At 40.0% G+C, this 20,378-nt stretch overlaps 1 protein-coding gene and 1 long non-coding RNA gene across 7 annotated transcripts in view; one reads left to right on the top strand and one right to left on the bottom strand.

The window, feature by feature from the left end:
* Positions 1–20,378, top strand: part of LOC119474306 — a 95,693-nt gene that overhangs the window by 9,500 nt on the left and 65,815 nt on the right. The window contains exons 2-4 of one of the 2 annotated variants that reach the window (XR_005203552.1): positions 247–378; positions 1,606–1,792; positions 2,536–2,681. This is a non-coding gene — a long non-coding RNA (uncharacterized LOC119474306). Of the gene's footprint in view, positions 1–124; positions 379–1,605; positions 1,793–2,535; positions 2,682–20,378 lie in introns of those variants that run through there. The other variant, XR_005203551.1, reaches the window with a different exon arrangement.
* Positions 1–20,378, bottom strand: part of LOC119474300 (DNA (cytosine-5)-methyltransferase 3A-like) — a 49,348-nt gene that overhangs the window by 5,040 nt on the left and 23,930 nt on the right. For 3 of the 5 annotated variants that reach the window (XM_037746248.1, XM_037746251.1, XM_037746249.1), the window contains 14 exons: positions 14,076–14,462; positions 13,093–13,251; positions 12,719–12,826; positions 11,454–11,610; positions 11,149–11,295; positions 9,739–9,783; positions 9,328–9,407; positions 9,029–9,141; positions 6,983–7,166; positions 6,777–6,861; positions 5,204–5,349; positions 3,345–3,435; positions 3,027–3,175; positions 2,553–2,653 (listed from right to left, as the gene is read on the bottom strand). In XM_037746248.1, the coding sequence (XP_037602176.1) occupies positions 2,553–2,653; positions 3,027–3,175; positions 3,345–3,435; positions 5,204–5,349; positions 6,777–6,861; positions 6,983–7,166; positions 9,029–9,141; positions 9,328–9,407; positions 9,739–9,783; positions 11,149–11,295; positions 11,454–11,610; positions 12,719–12,826; positions 13,093–13,251; positions 14,076–14,462 (1,952 nt within the window). The remainder of the gene's footprint in view (positions 1–2,552; positions 2,654–3,026; positions 3,176–3,344; positions 3,436–5,203; positions 5,350–6,776; positions 6,862–6,982; positions 7,167–9,028; positions 9,142–9,327; positions 9,408–9,738; positions 9,784–11,148; positions 11,296–11,453; positions 11,611–12,718; positions 12,827–13,092; positions 13,252–14,075; positions 14,463–20,378) is intronic. The other 2 variants (XM_037746250.1, XM_037746252.1) reach the window with 1 other exon arrangement.

Below are 20,378 nucleotides of genomic sequence, written 5' to 3'. Positions count from 1 at the left end.
TGCAATATCTTTAAAGTTTTTAAGTGAAATTATTGTCATATCTTGCGTGGTTTTTATTTTTTTTAATTTTATGTTGGTTTTGTTTAATTTCTGTTGTCCTATGTTTATGTTTTCGCTATTCTTCTCCTGTATGTAAATGTTTTTAATGTTTTCCCGCTGTTACGATGTATAGTGTCATTTAAAAAAAAAAAAAAAAAATCAAAAGGGAATTATCTGCAGCCAATCAGATGTCTCCTTCCATTTCAGCCAATCACCTTAAAGCTAGACTCGAGGCGACGGTAGCGTCACATCCTGTTACACCTGCGCACTCAATTAAGAGTTAATTAGAGTCAATCAGCAGCTGGGACATGGCGACTGGTAACAACCCTCCAAGTGAAGGTGAAAACATAACATGTTAACTTATCACAAGTGATGAAAATTACTCGTTTTGCTAAATTGCGACGTTAATTTAGTTAGAGACTTATTTGAAACCTGTTAAGTCGGTTTGGCTAGCCAGCTAACTGTGTTGTTACATGAGCTAATGAGCTTTCTGCTTAGTCAATTGAGGTAACGTTAACATCCTGGAATGAATCAGTGAGTGGAGGAAGTATTCAGATTATTTAAGCTACTTAAGTAAAAGTACTAATACCACACTGTGAAATACTCCACTATACAAGTAAAAGTCCTGCATTCAAAACCTTACTTAAGTAAAAGTATGTCAACATGTAGGCTACTAAACGTTTTGAAAGTAAAAGTACTCATTGTACAGTAAAATGTTCCCTGTCAGTGTTTTACTATTATATATATATGATGTGTCTGGATTAATATTACTGCATTTTACTGCTATAGATGTTTAAGGTTGTGCAAACTCCTTTATTTACTGTTAGGTATTTTAATAATAATAATAATAATAATTTGTGCAATTTTGTTAATAGTCTGTTTATTGTCAATACTGTATATACTGCTCCTATTTTTATACTTCCTTCTATTTAAATGGTTCATATTTTGTTACACTTTGTTTAGCTCTTTTTTTACTGTGTTAGCTGATGCATCTTGTTTTTTGCACTATCCCCTTTGCTGCTGTACACTGCACATTTCCCCACTGCGGTACTAATATAGTAATATCTTATCTCATACAGTAATGCATCATATTCTATAAGATAATATCATGTACTGTGAGAGCCACCGATCTCTAAAAAGTCGACTTTTCATGATCTCAGAAAAACAGCCCTGTTTTCAGCTTTGTGACGATGCATTTTCCACCTGATCCAAGAGGGTTTTTAAATAGTTTATTCAGTTTAAAAAGTAGGAGATTTTCCTCAACACATAAAGGAACACTTCATCCTACAGTTTATTACAAATCATTCAAATTCACCAAATCTGGAGATACGTGGTTTTCACTGGACAGGAAGGGTATGATTAATTGTAATCTGTAATCTGTAGGTAACTAAAGCTGACAGAAAAATGTAGTGGAGTAGAAGTATAAAGTAGCATAAAATGGAGATACTCAAGTAATGCACAAGTACCTCCAATTCAGTACTTGAGTAAATGTACTTGGTTACATTCCACCACTGGAATGAAGTCAACGTTAGTGAAAATGAAATGACTGTTTGACATGTTTGACAGGGGCTTTCGTCTCAAGCCGAGGCAGCAGAACGGACTTTTGTGCAGCAGATGGTTAGGGGGCTGTCCCCGTCCCCAACCGCATCTCTTGAAGTGAGCGGAGAGCACAGCAGTTAGGGCTGGAGCCCGCCAGCGTCATCACTACGGTGCCTCCCAATACCAATACTAGTTCGAGGCAAGCCACGTGCAGGTAATGCATTTAATTTACTTTAGGATTTAACATTTTATTCCTACATTTGGTAGTACAACAATATTAGTCCTGTAGATGTAAGAACATCTGATATTTGAGATAGCCCTCAATTTCACAAAGTGAAGTTGACGTCAAACGCAAGGGTTTTTAAACAATACAATTCTTTTAAATACATTTATTTAAACCAAGAAATATTTGTGTATCTCTGAAATACATTTATGAACCTTATTTTTTTATACAGTATGTGGATTTTGTTTACATGTATATACCGTACAATATCTTTGTGTGCATCGAAAAATATTTTTGTGGAGAGAGTCATTTATAATATACATCACGAGGTACATTTGTGACTCATCTGATTCCATATGTAGTGGTCATTTTCTGCCATTTTTAAACAGGAGAATATTTGTACTGAATATTTGTAAATGTCTCCTAAACTATCCACCAAAATCTGTTTCAGAATAGACCGGAATCATGCTTCATTTTATATCTCCAACAACTAGTTTCAATATCTGTAAACAAGATTCAGGATTATGGAGAGGTGGCAGCTCATCTCATCATCTAAAGTTGGTCAGTTACATATCCTGATACTAAAGCCATTTCTTACCTTAGTCAATATATGACTGGCATAGTGACTGTCTTAATAATTGTGGTAATTGTTAAAAGCTTGGTCTATGTTACACAGCAACTCTGTAAATGTCCCTTGTTCAAAGGGTTTATTCTCCCCATTGTGTATGACACAGGCTGCTGCTTCCCTCACCATTCACACACCAACCTGTTCATGCCAGGAAGGTTACCCCAGAAGTAGCGGGCGCGGTGGGCAGCGGACACTTCCTTGGCATCGATCATCACCGGGTTGCACTGAAATCAAAGTAAAGCAGAGGAGAAGGTAAGATGCTGTTTTACATACAGTATATTACAGTACAGTTAAGTACAGTTACCATTTAATAGCACAGTATTACTGGTATTGGAGGAAAAAAACATTGTATAATTTTGATTTACTAAAATCAAGTGGAGAATATTTTAGCTGACTAGGTCATCACATGACAAAACGCAATATGTAGAGCAAAAGGCAAGTACACTGGACATATTGGTCTAATTAGTGCCACAAGGGGGCATTCATAAACCATCAATTCTTGCGTCACTGGTGTCACATCATACTGTATCTAGAAGTTCTGACTAGTTATGGCCATGGAGGATTAGATAAATCTTTAGCGGACAGAGAGAAGCTGACCTCTAAAAAGCGAGATATGTCCCTCTTATCGCTGACACCCATGGCAACCACGTTTTCAAAGAGCCAGAAGAAAGGCCGGTTTTCCCCCTCCTTCGGCCGAGCCTCGTGGAGCAGCCTGTAAAACTCAAAGAACAGGCGTCCGGTGCCCTCTGTGGGACAGAAACAGTCATTGAACAGTGTTGTTGGTAGAATAAAGGGCAAATACTGATGATACTTTGGTGATTTGTCTATTCAGATAATCAACTTGTTGGCATTTAACAGGATCTTGATCCAAAACAACTTCACAAATAAAGTCATAACAATGAAGAGTGAACCTACCAAAAAGACCTTTCCTAGCAGGATTGACTATAGAGAGGTCATTGCATGGGCTTCCTCCAATAACTAGGTCAAAAGGACCCCACTCCTGTATCTGTATACAGATTAGATACAGAGTCAGAAACACAGAGATAAAGACAAGAGACAGTATAGATAAGGATAAGTTGTAAGATAAAGTGATCCAGCATTTCACTCCAACAAATACTGTTGAAAAAAATAACCATTTCAGTTCCACTTGTAGAGTCTGGTGGTCTTTATCGTGTTCTAGTCTTCTCCTGTATCACTTTATGCACTTTGGTAATGGGGCAAGGTGGCAACATTTTTGTTTTTCTCTTGAAAGTATTGGCCAGGAATGATGTAATATGATGTCAGTGAACTGTGCAGTATATCTGGCATGTTAGGGAACCTTGATAGTCAGGCATAAGGGAGACTACAAATGTTCTATTTGGGAGGGTTAAGCCGCCCACACATGATCAGTGGTAAAATCGCTCTGCGCTGGCTGTGCCATTGTTTTCCTATGGGGAGAGCGGTGCCGCCCGACAAGGTGCAAGCGCTACCCTTGGCATGGCGCACTGCTCAAAATTGCCACCAATCGCTGCGCTCAAAGCTCAAATTATTTCAACTTTGACCTCAATTGCCGCTGAACAACTGCAACTTTTGTTGTTTCTTAGAAACAGTGAATGGTGTTCCTTATCATGTGAAGGCAGCTTTAGGGTCAAACTCTCTCTGGTTCTCCTAGTGTTGGATAAGGAGACCCACTGCTGGGTCTCATGCAAGAACATTTTTGTATTCTTATGCTAAACTTCTTTTACATTTTTCAGTGAGTTTTTCTCATTCGCCAAACATCAAACTCTCTTAAGTGCACAAACTTGTCATAAATCGCTTGTTTCAGTCTGCTGAGTGCCAGAGTGAGGAGGTGCACGTTTGTGAAATTTGATCATTAGCACCCCTGACCTGCTATTTAAGGCTACATGTTCCTCTCTGTTTGTGGGCAAGATTCATTCACAAAAATGTTATTTCACACCGCGGAGCTTTAAGTCCTACCGTCAGAAATCCGCAAACAAATTTAGCTGTATCAGTATAGCATGAGGTTTGATGCTAAATAACGTCTTTCTAAAGCAAAGCGGTCCGTGCAAACATCTGTACATTATTATCAGAATTTATAGCAGGGAGAACATATAACGTCCTCATTGGGGGTTCCTGCATGTATGTTGGAGCCTTATTTTGTTTGTAGTTTTTACATTAAAGCCATTTCTAATATAGTTTTAACGACACAAGAGCTTCTTAAGTCATGGACACACGTTAGGACTCTAAGGACTTTGGGCGTTGTCACTGATCAGATCAAGCTGGACAGAGTCTGTTTCAGTGTGTGTCGGTTGGATGTTGACAGTCAGGAGATAAATGATACAGTGTGTGTTGTTGAAAAAGTCGAATACTTTGTCCTCTGATTCAGACGCTGCCCATTGTTCTCTCATTATGATGTTTTAAACATGTTTCACAACCTGTATCTCACTAGAGTTTACAGTCCGTATTGCTTTCATGTCTCCATTCACCATCTCGTTCAAATATTGCATTTTTCGTCTATCTGTTTCCCTTCTTCTACACAGATTCTCTTTTTGATGAATGTGTGTTTCTGTTTTGGTACGGGAACATGAAAGAATTCATGTTATTGCAGGATTTCTGTGGTTGCTTAGCAAGACATCTGTAATCATAGCTAACTATCACTCATTGTGTTGTCCCTGTATTTACTCAGTCGTTCAACATGTGATCATTTCCCACATTTAAGACTAAAAAAATATCTGTGCATGCATAAAACAGTAGTAGTTAGGCAAAAAAAACTCAAAGAAGAAAATCAAACTCACGTGTTTGCGTGTGACGTTCCTCACATCGCCAACATACATGATGCGACCCTGATGCCTGACGATACCTACAGTGATGGAGTCTTCGCACACTTCAGAAGCTACATAGCGATCCACTTGGATGCCAAGTTCTTTCAGCACCAATAGACCTGCAAAGTACGGGGGTCAAAGGTCAGACAGAACATAGAAAACTGAGGACACCAAAACCAATGAACTGTGAGCGATAAATAGCAAAAACTGTTGTGTAGTTTTGATTTAAAAACAAATCATATGCTGAGTAGTACTGAAAATGACTTGAAATTTAAGAGTATATATCATGACACATATAAGTCAACTAAAAGGATGACTTTCATTTTACTGAGACCAAAATGATTGTGTTGCATTTAAAAAAGGAAAGGGGGCATTTGGTGTAAATCAATACAAACGGAACATTTCATACAGACTTTGGCTACGTTCACATTGCAGGTCTTAATGCTCAATTCCGATGTTTTTTGCCCAGATCTGATCTTTCTGCCTCGACTGTTCACATTTATGTTTGAAGTAACCCATATCTGACGTCAGTGTGAACAGATCTCTGCCCTGAAATGCCTCACATGCAACCAATAATGTCACACACAAAGGGGACTGCTGTCCGACGGCCCATTGGTTTGAAAATACACACTGGAGTTGTTGGAGTCCAGTGACTGCCAGACTCTGTTAACATATTGCTCAATATAACAGATGTGGGTTCCCCGATACACAGATGAGACTCCTAAATCATTACATATGACTTTGTATGACTACTAAAGAAAGACTTTTCATTTTGGCTGATATTTAACTTTAACAGCTCTTCTGTGAACTAAGTTAAATAAACTAAAGACATCCCGAAGACATCCCGAAACACCGCCAGTCTGCACGTCCACATAATTTTGTAAAACATGAGGAATTTATCACATGAACTGAGTGAATTGTGAAAAACATCCACTCCAAACCTTCATTAACATGTTGTTAAATTTAATGGAGCCGAGCTTACCGGTAAACATCTACTCCTTCTAAAAGATAATTTATGATTTCTTACGACTCATAAACAGACACTAACTCATTCTGTGAACATGATTCAGCATAATTCTGTATTTAATTCAGCTGCATGCAAAGTGAATAAATGTGATGTTTCCCAGATGAATTTCGTCTGCCTTAACGACGCAGTTTACGAATTTTTAGAACTGCTGATTTATTAAAACAGAGTTCTACTGAGTGAAACATGACGGCGAATTTAGCAGAACTCAGTAGAAAAAGTATTTTTTTGTCAGGTAACAAACATTATCAGTGTCTGATAAGAGAGGCTCTTCTTCTGTAGTTTTAATGTATGCCCGTTCTCACAGCGGTCGCATTGCGAGTGATCGGATATGTATCGGATTTGGGACCACATACATAAGTGGCCCAGATCTGATTGGATAAAATCAGATTTCTGTGTCCCCACTGCTGAAAAATTCCGATCTGTGTCACATGATGGCAAGAAAATCTGATTTGGGCCACATTTGCTTGTAATGTGAACTTAGCCTTTGATTAGAGAGAGGGGACTCAGTTCTTGTCTCACCTGTTGCTATGCCGTCAAATAGCGACAGGACACGAACGGGCTTCCTCATCTCCGTCATGACTGGGGGGTAAACCTTTGGTGAATCCTGAAATACAACAGAGAGGGAAGGAGAGAGGGGGGAAGAAAATGAGACACACAGGGAAAAAGACTCCTCGTCTCAGTGAGACAGTTAGTGGGATTTATAGCCTTAAAAGTCCATTACTCACAAAATCTTGGTCATGATTATTTGCAAAGAAGTGCTGGAGACGACAGGGCCAGTCAGTACGACGCCCCAGTAAACCAAACGCGTCCTTCTGACCACACATGTAGCAGTTCCACGGGTCCTCTTTAATGGCTGCGTGGGCCGCTCCTTGACCGACAAGGAGGTCGACACACTCCACACAGAAACACCTGGACACGGGCCAAGAGGTCAATCAGTACAAGTGATGATATATCTACATAGTATCTAGTAGAAGATAGTGTTCAGTTTTGTTGTCCAAAAACACATTAGTGAGCCACACCGTTGCATCGGGTGACATGTTCCTTCATTACAATAAACAATTATTTGAGTCAATCCCACAAACACAATCCTGCTGCTGTAAATTCTATGCAAGTTTCCAACAAATGCAAAAGTTACTCCTGTCTTAGTAATGCTTGCATAAAAAACAGTTCCCCGCTGTTTTAGGAAATTATTAAGCTTTTTAAAAACAAAACTATATAGTGGAACCTCCAGTCCACATGTCGAAGTGTCCTTGGGCAAGATACTTTACCCCAAATTGCTCCTGGAGGCTGTGCCATCGGTGTGTGAATGAGTATTTAGATCAGATCCTGATGGGCAGGTTGGCTCCTTACATGGCAGCCTCTGCCATCAGTGTATGAATGTGTGTGTGAATGTTGGCATGTAGTGTAAAGCACTTTGAGTGGTCGGAAGAATAGAAAGGCGCTATATAAATGCAAGTCCTTTTACCATTCACCAAGTTATCAGTAGGGCTTGGGGCTGAGCGCCACAGACGGGGAAGTGAAGTGTAAAATGTATTGAGGATTGGTTTAAAGCTTTGTTGGTTTCTGTCTTTTCATGGGTTGACGATTACGAAAACATAGAGTATCATAAGCCTTTAAAATAAGGTTAATAATAAATGATTGACCGCTCTCTCCTCCCAAAATTAGTAAATCAATCAGAGATCAGAAACAGGCAGGCAAGTGCAGCATTAGTCTTCGTTTTACATCATCGAGTTTTGAGAGGCGAAGAGTTATCATCCAAACGTCATCCAAATGCAACGCACAGCGGACCATTGTTTGCTGATTTGTCCAACATGTGACTGACAAGGCTCAAACTGTTCTCAGTGGTATTTTTCTAGACTTAAATCTCGTAGTCTGTGTGAGGATACTGCATCAGACTTTACAGTTAACAGTGGTCTATTCAACGGACATACGACCACACTTTAAATAATATTTGTGATCTTGTAATAGTGTCTACTCCTATAACCCTGAATGTGAAAATATACTTGTGTCAGTCCTTTCATATAAATCAGTAAGTCCATTTCCATCCAGCTATATTTATGCGCATTTTTAAAAAAATGGAGTGGCAATGCCAGAAATTTGTTTGAGGTTTGTCAGGCGCTCTTCTTTTAATTACATCATCTCGTTGCAGCCTCTTCTTCTGCAGCAGTTTAATGTCATCTGACTGGATAATTACCGCCATAAACACATAAATTTATCTCGATCCATTCAACTCCTAATATTTGCATAGCAGTAATGGATGGAAACGTGCATCAATTTGCATTTTCTTTAGCTGATTTTCTGGAAATTCAGTTAACAAGACACTTTAGATACTATGACACTGCCAACCACGACACACACATAAAGCATATTGCTTCTTTGTGCAAAATGATTTACATCTACACTGTTGATGAAGACATTGTGGCTTTTGTGGTTTCTATCACCACCTGCCACCTTCATTACCAGGGTTGCCCCCTCTTTGGTCGTTTTGGTCTTAGTCGACTAAGATTTATTTTATCTATAAGTCATATTTAATGCTTTTTCATGCTGAGTAACTTATTAACAAGAAACGTATCAGCACATCTTTGGTAAACACAAGATTTAAAGTGGTGCTTTTGTGTGATTCTTTGTGGAGAATCTCAGTTTTACAGATTTGTTGCTTAAATCAACTCATCAATTAGTCGTCAAAATCGTATGAGTGTCAGTCGACTAAGAATTTCTTTGGTCAAGGACAGCCTCATACATGACACAGTAAATCCCAGTAGAAATCTCACCGACAGCAGTTGTGGTTTCCGCACATGAGCACCTCTCGTCCTCCGCAGCAGATAGTGCAGTACGACTGGTAGCCGTCGTCGTCATATTGATACGCACATTCTAGGAAGCAGTTCTGTGAAAAGGAGAAAAAACAGCAAGCAGTTTGAGATATTTAAAACCCAAACTTTCCTGGGGGTCAGATCAGTCGCTGCTTGAAATATGCTCAGTTTATTATTAGCTTTGAAAGGAGCAGTGAATTTTTACGACACAGTAGTTGGAGTTGAGTCCCAGACTTTTAATGACCTCTATCACAGCTTACCTTACAGCTCTGGCACATTCCCCCAGCAAACAGCGGGTGCTCAAGGCTAACGTTCAGACTTCCACAGGAGATACAGATGTCTGGAGAGAGAAGTGCAGTATGTCAGTATTTAACAGAGGGAGATCAGAGCGGTGTGAACTTCACACTTCAATGAAATCATTTGAACAGCTGTGACAGAGGTGAAGATCTAATGAGCTTAGCTGGTACATTCGGAGAGATGTCACAAGAGAGCCACTAAAGCATGGAAATATTATTTCTACATCTTGAATCTTTTATAGTTTTATTAACACTGACGCATACATTTCTGCTGCTTTGCTTGTCAACAACAAGGGTAATTGCAATACGTCTAGGTGTTCATCCCCCTAGAGACCCCCCCTGGTGCTGCTACAAGCTAGAGGGCACATCACTTACCCTCTATGCTGCGGCACTTTTGTCTCACTTCATGAACAAGCCGCTCTGAAAATACAACACGAGACACCAGATGAGAAATGTAGGTTAAGAAAATCAACACTCGACAATGAATTTGTGAGGTCAACGGTTCGAAATTTCTCTCCTTTCAACCTCCAATTTTAGTTTAGTTATTTTAGTTTATTTATTCACATACTTTACATTAAAAGAAAAAAATAACATAACTACAACTATCATCATGCAACCATCGGTGTAAATATGAATCGATTAATTGTTGCAGCTCTAAATCAAAAACATGTTTGTGCATAAATATATACAGTAAATCATTTCAATGTAAAAGAAGTTGGAAATCAGAATTCTTTTTTACGAGCTTTTAAAAAGGAACTGAAATTGGACTTTAATGTTCCTGAGAATACAGAATGCAGCTGATGACTATTTCTGTTTTGGTGTTTGTGAAAGGTACTAAATGCATTAAATTACAAAAAAAAAACGATTTAATAGCCACGTATAAACTGCACATTTGCAGTGCTCCCTGTACTCTACACAAAATTAAATTGAAAGAAATATCTACTGTAAATGTCACATTTTTTTCAGCAAATATAATATTATATGTCAATTTACAGACATTAGTCGCATTATTTATGTAAATTAGTAACCACAAAGGCCCCAAAATTGACCCCTGTGGTACACCAAATTCTAGGCAGAGCTAATATCGTAAAAGTAAATGTTAAAGAATACATTTTTGGGTCCAGTTTGGTATTAAATCCATCATGGCTACTTGTTTTTCATATAGGTAATATTGAGCATTATCACCCCTAGCAGTACAAGTAAAAGGTACATTAAAGGTACTTTCGTTGACTTAACGGCCACAGGTGTCGCTGTTAACAAGCATTTCTGATTCTTACAAACAGTCCCTTTAATATATGAGGTGATGTCCATGTTGTTATGCAACACTAACTTATAGAGAGAGCATTGATTTGATTAATTATAAATCAATAAGTAAGTAAACTGTATCTGTAGCATCAGAGCTACAAGGTGCACATAGAATGCAATAACATGAATGGTCTAACAGAGAGAAATAAAAGAGCAATGTAAAACCATTGTACTAATAATAGCAATAGCTTTTCTAAAATTAGGCTACACCGATACTGGCGTCTGTTATATCTGTATTGTTATAATCAATAAAGCGTGTTTGGGAATAAACTCAAACAAACATCTATTTATAGTCTTTGGAACAGCCTGAGTCTTTTTGCCTCGTCACATCACTCACTTCCACCTTAAACCTGCCACTGTAATGGGCCTCGTGTCTACACACTACTTCTCCAGCCACTTACTCTGCTGCGTGAGTCCACCCCATGGGGAGGAATATAGAGTTCATGACTCCTATTTAACCTAATAAATGAGGCACCTTACCTCGTGTCCTCTCATCAATGATGTCCTTGACCTTGGGTTTCTCTGCTGTGCTTTTGCGAGGCTTTTTGGCTGGAGGAGGCGTGTAGGCTGCTGCTTCAGGCTCCACCCACATCTCAGGGTAAACCTCTTTGTATGGGTTACGCTCCTCTGGGGGTGCACAGCATGTCAAATAATTAATATCACTGGCCACATTATGAATTATTCAATCACGTGCCTAATTAGAGAAATAAGAGAATTAAGACTCCCAGTTGCTGACAACAAACAAATTCAACAATTCAAGTTTCCTAATATTGACTTCCTGTTACCTTCCGGTGGCTCTAAAGCCTTGGGTCCAGTGGGCTGAAATCCGGTCATAGCCCAGTCAATCATCTGCTTGTTCAGCATTTCCACTGATTTGGAGGTTTCTGTCTCGTCACTGTCGGGACAGGCCTTGAAGGCTTTGCCTGCCCGGCTGCTAGCCGCCTGCCAACACATAAAAATCATTTATGACTGAAGCTCTTCCTCAATATACGTACAGAAATAATCATCTAATGATTCAGTGTGGGCAATGTTTATTCCTCATGTAAGCATTTCTTTTGAAATTACATTTACTGTCTGCCTGTGCTGATTACAATGAATTTCAATACCATTTTTATGGTTTTATGGTTTTACGGTCAGTGCACGTAAGGCCTCTGGCTACAGATGCTCAGGAAAGACTTAAAGGAATGGTTCCACATATTGGAAAATACATCATATGATTTATTGCAGAGAATTAAATAAGAAGAAAAAGTTCCAGTACTAATTCCAAGCTAGCTGCTTGCCCCTATGCTAAGCTCAGCTAATTGTCTGTTGGGTAGACATATCAATCTTTTCGTCTAACTCTGCAGGAAAGTGCATAAGTGCATTTCCCAAAATGTCAAACTATTCTTTTAAAGACGTGAAAACAAATGTACGGTGCTATCACCCAAATGGCCTGCATAAGTCTATCTATGTAACTGTATTACTGCAGCTAACTAAAAAATTGCATTGCATTGCATTGCAACTGCATTCTGGTGAATTTTAAAGAGTGAAAATAACAAAATAATAAGTACGTATGTTAAATACTTTTAATTTTACTTTTAATTGTCAGGAAAGAATACAGAATAATTTGCCCCCCTGGCGTGAATCTCTGGCATAAACTAATAACCCACGGCACATGCATGTCAGGAAATTACATTTGATGTAGCTGTATTGTTGTACGGGTGGAAACAGTAAACTTTTAGAGTCATAGGACTTATACACACTGTACGTTAGAGACGGAAATGGAAATTAATTTATAATAAACTGATGGTTTAATGTAGGATTAGGATATTGGCCTAAAGTGGTATATATACATTTTTTTACTTGAAATCTTGAGGGCAATTTCTGCCCCTTGATTACGGTTTTTAGGAGCATTCTGAGATTTCTTGGGGCATTTTTGCCCTAACCCCCTTCATTTATATAATGTCTGAACCAATGAGCTCAGTTTAATAGGCAGGCAATAGTGAACCAGGCTGTTAAAGATCATTTAAACTGATAGTAAGATTTTGAAACCCATTGCTCTTTTACTCACCTGTAGCACCTCATAGATGGCTTTCTTGTACATGGGCTGCTTGTTATAAGTTGGTTGGTGAAAGGCATTACTGAAGGAACTTAAAGGCATGAGTTTCTCTACACAAACCTGTAAAAATACACAGAAAACTTATGTAATTGTTTACTTCACATGTTAGAAAAATGGTGTTGTTGAGATAAAAAGTAATCTGGAGATTGAAGACTTTTATGTTTATACTGGAAAAGAGCAACTAGTTGAGCAAATGGAACAAAAAAAAGCTCATTATAAAGTGTGTGGTTGTCACTATAAACGAAAGGCTGTTTTGCCTAATTTCTGGTGAAAAAAAATAAAATAATCACCTGACAGCAATATTAACGTTGGCTCTGAACACTCACCACTGAGAATTTTCCGTCTCCAAACCACATGACCCATCTGGTTCCCTCAGCGGCTCTGCTCCGTCCCGTCATCCACCAGGATACAATGCGGCCTGGCCACCACGAGAACCCTCGAAGCTTTCCCCAAACCAGCTCGCCAATGCCAAAACCACGCTCGTCCTGTAGCCAAAATAAAGGACAAATCATCCGCTCTGTATTAACTTCTGGGCGTAATGGTGAAACTGTTTTTAAACACTGTCTGTTTCAGTTTGTTTTTCTTTGGGAGGGTAAAGTCAAGTCAATATTATTTATATATTCAATATCACAAATTTGCAACAAGGGGGTTTTACAATCTGTACAGAATACGGCCGCTTCGATCCTTAGACCCTCGATTCAGATAAGGAAAAAGTCCCCAAAAACACTTTAACAGGGAAAAATAATAAAAGAAACCTCAGGAAGAGCAACATCCCTCTCTCAGGATATAAATGTCAATCACGTTGACAAAATTATAGATGGATTGTAAACGTATATGAAGAATATGGATCAGGGAGGACGTCGAGCAACTTCCTGGTGCCACTAAACAGATATTTTGGGCAAGCGGGCAATCCTTTTGAGCCCTGAATTATGTGAGAATAGTTTTATAAACAGTTGTATAAAACCTGTACAAATTTGGGAAATTTACTCAAGTGACGTTCCTCTTTATATATTCAGAAAAAAAATGAACACTATATGATAGTATGTATATATTTAGTATATGGCCAAAACTATATAATGCTGCCATTGACTGAAATATACAAACCTACCATGAAACACAAACAACATAATGTTTAATAATGTCATTTTATACACATTTCGTTAAGGCTGACACCGCTGTGAAACACATGAAGTGAATAAATTCCCAAATTACTCGACACCTTGGCCTTAAACTAAATCCGTTTTCTCTGCTGTAAAATCCTGTTAGTCTACAGCCGGACATTAATCAGTGTGAATCATTGTTATCTTACCTCATACTCAGGCTCAGTGTCTGCAGGTTTGGGGGACGTCTTGTCTCCACCTCCGATGGCGACGGGCTCAGGGGTTGTGGCCACAGTTGGGGAAGCGGGGTCAGTAGGCTGCTGCTGCTGCTGCTGCTGAGGCGGCTGCTGATGCTGTTGTTGTTGTTGTGGCAGCGACGGCTGTGATTGCTGTTGATACTGAGGCTGTGATTGAGTGTGCGACTGAGGCTGAGGCTGCTGAGGCTGCTGCTGCTGCTGCTGCTGCTGCTGCTGCTGCTGCTTTGAAGGCGATGGGTGTTTGATTATTGAGACCTCTTCTTTCTGGGTCTCTGTTTCACTCTCCTCGTGATCCTTCATCGCGTTCATCACTGACATCAGTTGGGACTTTTTCTCTGCCTGAAACACAGCCCAGTGATAGCAGCGATGAGGACAGGTCTTTTCAGATGATGTGCCCAGTGTTTAAGGGATATTTAACTTTTCTAAATATAAACAATTTTATATTTATATAAAAAAAAATACTCTTCCAATTTAACAAAAAATTCTCAAATCCAAGTGTTAATACAAATAGCTGTATAATAACTTTGCACAAAGATGTAGTGTACAGTCAAATATAAAAGAAATGATGATTTAAATAACTAAAAATGTCTAGCCTCTGCTTACACATCTACAATTAGTGCAGTTGGGGAAAATTCTCTCCCACTAATTATCAAAAAGACCTTTTGAAAGTGATAAAACTTGACAGAAAATGTTCTGAAAGGAATAGAAAGAATAAGGCAATAACAAAAGGCAGGCCTAATAAACTCAAAACCCAAACAACAACCTCATAAAACCCTAACAAAACTCTAATTGTAGGCCACAATGTCCAGCTAACCATTTCTCCCTGGTTAACACAAACCTTTGTGGAGAAGAGAAGGGTGAAATGGACGAAATGAATCAGGAAATAAGTCGAGGAAGAAAGAAAGTAGTATCAAGCATTAAGTGCAATCTTTGAGTACTTGACGTTGTTCAGGTGCTATGCACACAATATTTTACTCAAAGGTATTGAGGTATGTTCTACAAGTGACGCTAAATAAACACGACATAACAGGTAAAATCAACTTTTTCTGTAAAACCAAAACAATGAGCTGAAACACGTTAAAACGTGTCATAGAGCTGAGGGGAACCGCAGAGACGGGTAAGAATTCTCTATATTTATTAATGCAGCTTTATGTAGAAATGCATGCTATATGATCATATAATATATGTAATGAATTCTACCTGTACCATGGCCATGCAGGACTCTCTAAAATTGTATGACTACAAACATAGAAAAATCAAAGCACTTCCATCACTGCTCATCAGATTTTAAGTTGGGATGACCTAATACAATATGTGAACTTGTGCTTGGTATACAAAATCATCCATGACCTCTATCAACAGAAGAACCGTTACTAATCGTGTCCCTGGGGGGTCTAAAAGAGGAGATTGCACTATTCTGTTGCAAAAAAGTGCCTTTAGTCAGTCAGAGGTAATTCAGAGCAGACAACTAAATACTTATAGATCTTTTGCTGCTGTTGTCTATATGTCCTGCTTGTATGCAATGTCGTTTTATATGTATACATGTTACTCCTGCTTCCAACCTTTAAACTGCCTGTTTTATGTGTCTGTCCTGATGTATTTTAGGAAGCCTTTTAAACTGCATGCCCGGTTTCATGTTTATGTCCTGATGTATTTTAGGAAGCCTTTTAAACAGTGCGCTCTGTTTTTGTTTCTGTTTTTGATGTATTTTAGGAAGTCTTTTTTAACAGCGCATTTCCACCTGATCCGGTGATAGAGGGTGTCTCAACGCTTTCCATTTATTTGGGGTGGGGTGGGAATGTTGCGGCAAGTTGGAGGGGGTCTATATTTGCATAAAGTTGAAAAATCTCAACTTTATGCAATTGAGCCTGCCCGGCGCGACGCGTCCGGCTTTCGAAACTTGGACCAAGCTGTCAAACTAGGGGATATAGTTCTAAAATGAAATGAGATTCAGCAGTGGCATAGCCTATTTGTGCCTATTAGCCTGTTTTGAGAAATAGATTTTGGTGGATTGTTTAGACAAAATAACAAAAAGTTTATGAGCAGGTTGTTATGTTCCTTCCTGTTTGAAACCAGGGACCAATCGCATGCATTCCACGATAGGGTACGTCAACGCTAGAACAGACAGTTGAGTGGAACAGCGCGTCCCCTAGCGTCCTCGCCGGACCTGGTAGACATGTAGCGTAACACCTTGGCCAGGGACTACAGAAGAAACATTTAATTTGGGCTAATTATGGCATTTTTTATACCATGTGTATTTATTAATTTGCATTATACCTTCTCAAGTAAAATAAACTTTAAAGATACAGTATAAATAGAGGCAGACAGCATTTGTAGTTATTCAGTTGTGCAAGTTGTGCACTCTGCAGTGTAAGTGCAGAATCCTGATTGTGGGAGCCTGACAGCCTTTGTAAACATGGCTTTATCTGCGACTGTAAGGCCCATTCATCTACAGCACAGTATACAGTAACTCTATAGTGTCCAGAGCTGCCGCGGAGAGTTCACTGGGTTTGTGGTACCTGACACTGAACCGCTAGGTCGATCAGAGAGGACGAGACGCAGCCGGGACTTAAGCCTCTCACAGTAAATCCCCAACAGCTGCACTCATTCTGATGTCTCTCTCTCTCTCTCTCAAATACACACACACGGTAGGACTCGCATGGACACGCATGTTAACTTTCTTCTCCTCCTTTTCTTCAAAACACGCACACACTCACAGAATATACAGTATATCTGCAGTCCCATATGTAAACACGTGTTAGTCATACTATAGGCTCCACGTGAGAGCAGCGCTGCACAGCTGTGCTTACTTTCCTTCTCAGGTTCTCAGGTCTCACACACACACATTGTAAATGTCCAGAGGTGGACTGGCTGTGTGGGAAGAGGAGGAAAAAGGCAAGAAGGGGAAAGACTGAGAGAGAGTACAGCACAGTCCTCCGTCCTCTCTCCCAGTGTGACTCGTAAACAATAGCGCCTTTAAGGGGAGGTGGTGCTTAGACGGCATGGGGAGGGGTTTCGGCGCAGAAGAGTAGAAACATGTGCTCTTCAATCAAGAGGCTCTGCTGTGGTTTATAAATATCTGTACTGTAGTGCTGGATGGATGGTTCAAAGCCCTTGGCCATATGTGTTAGGCTCCTTGGCTCCAGCGCAAGCACATTGGAGTTAGTGTTCGACAGCCTGCTTGGATGTGTGGTTCCAGATGGTAAACGGACAAAAACTAACAAATGTCAATTAAACTGCTAAATGTGTTTGTGGAGAAACAATCTGTAATCATGTTGGCAACTAAGGAGGGCAGTTGCTGGAAGAAATGGGCTGATGGAGAAAGTGAGATTTTATGAATTTACTCCAGACTGAGCTACTTCATCTCTGGTGACCAGTTATCACAAGTATACTGTGAGATCTGTAAATGGCAATAAAGCGGCTGCGCTACTGTTACTGCGCTCATTTTGGTGTGTTTAGGGTCAGACTGTCTCCAGGGTTCCTTCTCCTCGGAGCCAATGAGAAAATGACGCTGGAAATGCCAGTGGGGGGAGGAGAGAAAGTACAGTGGCTATAAGAACCAGATATTTGTCTCTGGACTTCTTCCCAGTTGTAAATGCCCCCCTTTTGGGGGCCTCACAGTGTGTGTGCAGCTCCACCAGCAAGACAGGCCCTCCGAGTCTAAAGGGGAAAATAGTAAAGGAGGTAGCAGAGACACAATGCTGTCTTTATCATTTACACACGCCTGCCCGTCACTGACAGCTCAGAAATACCACCACTTATATCCGCTGTCACGCCGCGCTGAAGACAAATACCAAAAATGACAGCAGACCTACAGAGCACATGTGTTTAAACTACCTCACAGTGAACACATCTACACTTTTTCCCCTTTAGGAAAAACTATATGAATACAATGGAAAACCAAACGTAAGTTACCGTACTGACGTAAGTTACCGTACTGACGTAAGCGTGGATTTTGTTATGGATAGAGTGAAAGCAGACGCTCTACAGGCCTCTGGCAGAGTGTGGAGACATGTTGGGTGCACAATAAGGGATAATCTGACTTAGAGGTCTGTGCAGCATGATACCCCGAGGGCTCAAGGGGTGACAGAGTGCACTGAGAGGCAGAAAAAAAGAGAAGATATTGGTCTCTGGGGAGTGCAGATGATACTTTAGTATCCAATCTTGGCTGTGCTTGTTAACAAAAAGGTCACGTTTACAGCGTAGCATCAGTTATTTATAAGACAACAACTGCCTATTATAAAGCTGTCAACATTACGAGGGAAATGTTCTTAGTCTCAAGAGTCAAAAGTGCAGTTGTTGAGATGAAACACCGTGATGCATAAGCCCTGAAAACTCACATGTAATACAGGGACGAAGACAACAAGCATCAAACAAATCAGACATTAGAGAAAAATGTTAAAGTAGCATTTCAGGTGCCATTGAATCAAAACAAACCAGCATTCTGCAGACTCTGATTAAAGGTAAAAGTTAGATGAACTAAACTGTCACTGAACATTACTTCCTCACACAACGTGACAGCGAGCCTTTGAAGTGACACAAAAGAGTTTGACCTTTGAATGCAGTAGTCTCTCATGCGCAACAGGCAGGAGAAGCGCAGCGGGGACTGTTTTGTGTAATTGTTTGATGGATTATACAGTGACATATGTCTTCAGCGCAAAGACCTAAGCTTATCTGCTGAGCGGGAACAAATGGTAAAAAACTTCTTTAAGTCACGACAGGTGTAGGTAACTCAAGATGCCAGGAATGCTGCAAAAGCTGATCCTAAACCTTGAAAAAATACAGTCTGAAAACGCACAAGTGTCAGGTTGTGTTGTGCAGCGATGTGGCCACTGCATTCATTAGCCTGATTTTAGTACAGATCCCTACAAAGGCTGTGTATTTCATGAGTGGCCTTGGGGGGTCACACCCAAATAGGCCATCTGGTTCTCATTGTATTGCGTCCTTTTAAGAGATAATTAGGAATATTACAGAGTCAGCCATGAATACATAAACAGAATTCCCCATGAATCCACAAGTGGAGTTGTTAAAAAAGCTCCCTGAGGAGGCTGCTCGGCTTCCTCCAAAAGCCCTTTAAAATCTTTTCAAGTTGTCAAATAACTCTTCTTATTGTAAATCCGTGACCTGAGTCAAACAGAACAAAGTACACAATGACAGGAAGGAAAGAGATTTGAGGCCTACACAACAACTTCACCTTTTTCCCAGTTAAATGTTATGTAACGTGAAATCACGGTGGCTCACAAAACAGCAGCATTCTTGAGGTAAATATATCTGACCTAAAAAAGAAAATGATGCCACTCTGACATTTCTAGGCGCTGCTATGAAACAGGAAATAGTTTCAGCACGTATTCCCCCCACGGGAAAAAACTTTTTTCATACAAGCAACTTTTTCCCAAACACGGCTAAAGCTCACTCTTCCTCTTTTTAAAGAGACGGTTTCCCTTTAAGCCGTGCAGAGCAGATGGTCCACGACAACTCTCGTGGAAAATACCTGAAGTCAGCATATTCCCCCCTCGCTGTAAGCAGGCTAATCAGACATGCACACTATCCCTCCATGTTATCAAACAAACAATGCAGTGCACATACCCATACACACCAGCGCGCAACCCTCATAATCCAGTGTGGGGCTTGAGTTTTTTTCACCCCCACTCTCAGGGTAGAAGAGATCGCTTAAAAAAAGAAAGCATGAACATTTCTTTGTCTGGGAATTCAGGGTCAGGTGATTGCCGACAGGAATTCTGGTTGGCTAGAGAGGACTTGCAAAATGTTGGCAGCGAGCCAAGAGGCTGTCTTGCAAGCAGGGCTGGAAATTTGCTGCAAACCTCATCTTCACCCTCATATCCATAGCACAGAGTTCATTTCCATAGCTGGGGGAGGGGTCAGGAGAAGAATGGGGGAGGGAAACAGAGGGAGAGACGGAGAAGTCCACTGTAACACAAGGCACATGAAAAAAAAAAAGAGAGAGATCCTGGAGAAGTGCAAGACGGCAGTAACCCTTTCAGCCACCATGTCCTCCCTGCTGCAGAAACATGCAAAAGCTCTGTGTCAAGAGCAGAACTAAAACTAAAAGCTATGCATCATATTACTCCACAGGAAAGAGCTTTGATGCCAAAACAAATAAGTCTTTGTGCAAATTATATCAAAGCTTGCATTACGCCACATGAAAAAAAGGGGAAAAACAGGCATACATAGAATTTGCATCTTGCAAATCCCCTTAAACCTCAGCTTTGTAGAGCTACTTGTTCAAGAAAATCC

The sequence above is a fragment of the Sebastes umbrosus genome, chromosome 16 (genome assembly GCF_015220745.1).
Source record: "Sebastes umbrosus isolate fSebUmb1 chromosome 16, fSebUmb1.pri, whole genome shotgun sequence".
Taxonomy (NCBI): domain Eukaryota; kingdom Metazoa; phylum Chordata; class Actinopteri; order Perciformes; family Sebastidae; genus Sebastes; species Sebastes umbrosus.
This window is presented reverse-complemented; position numbering and strand designations above follow the sequence as displayed.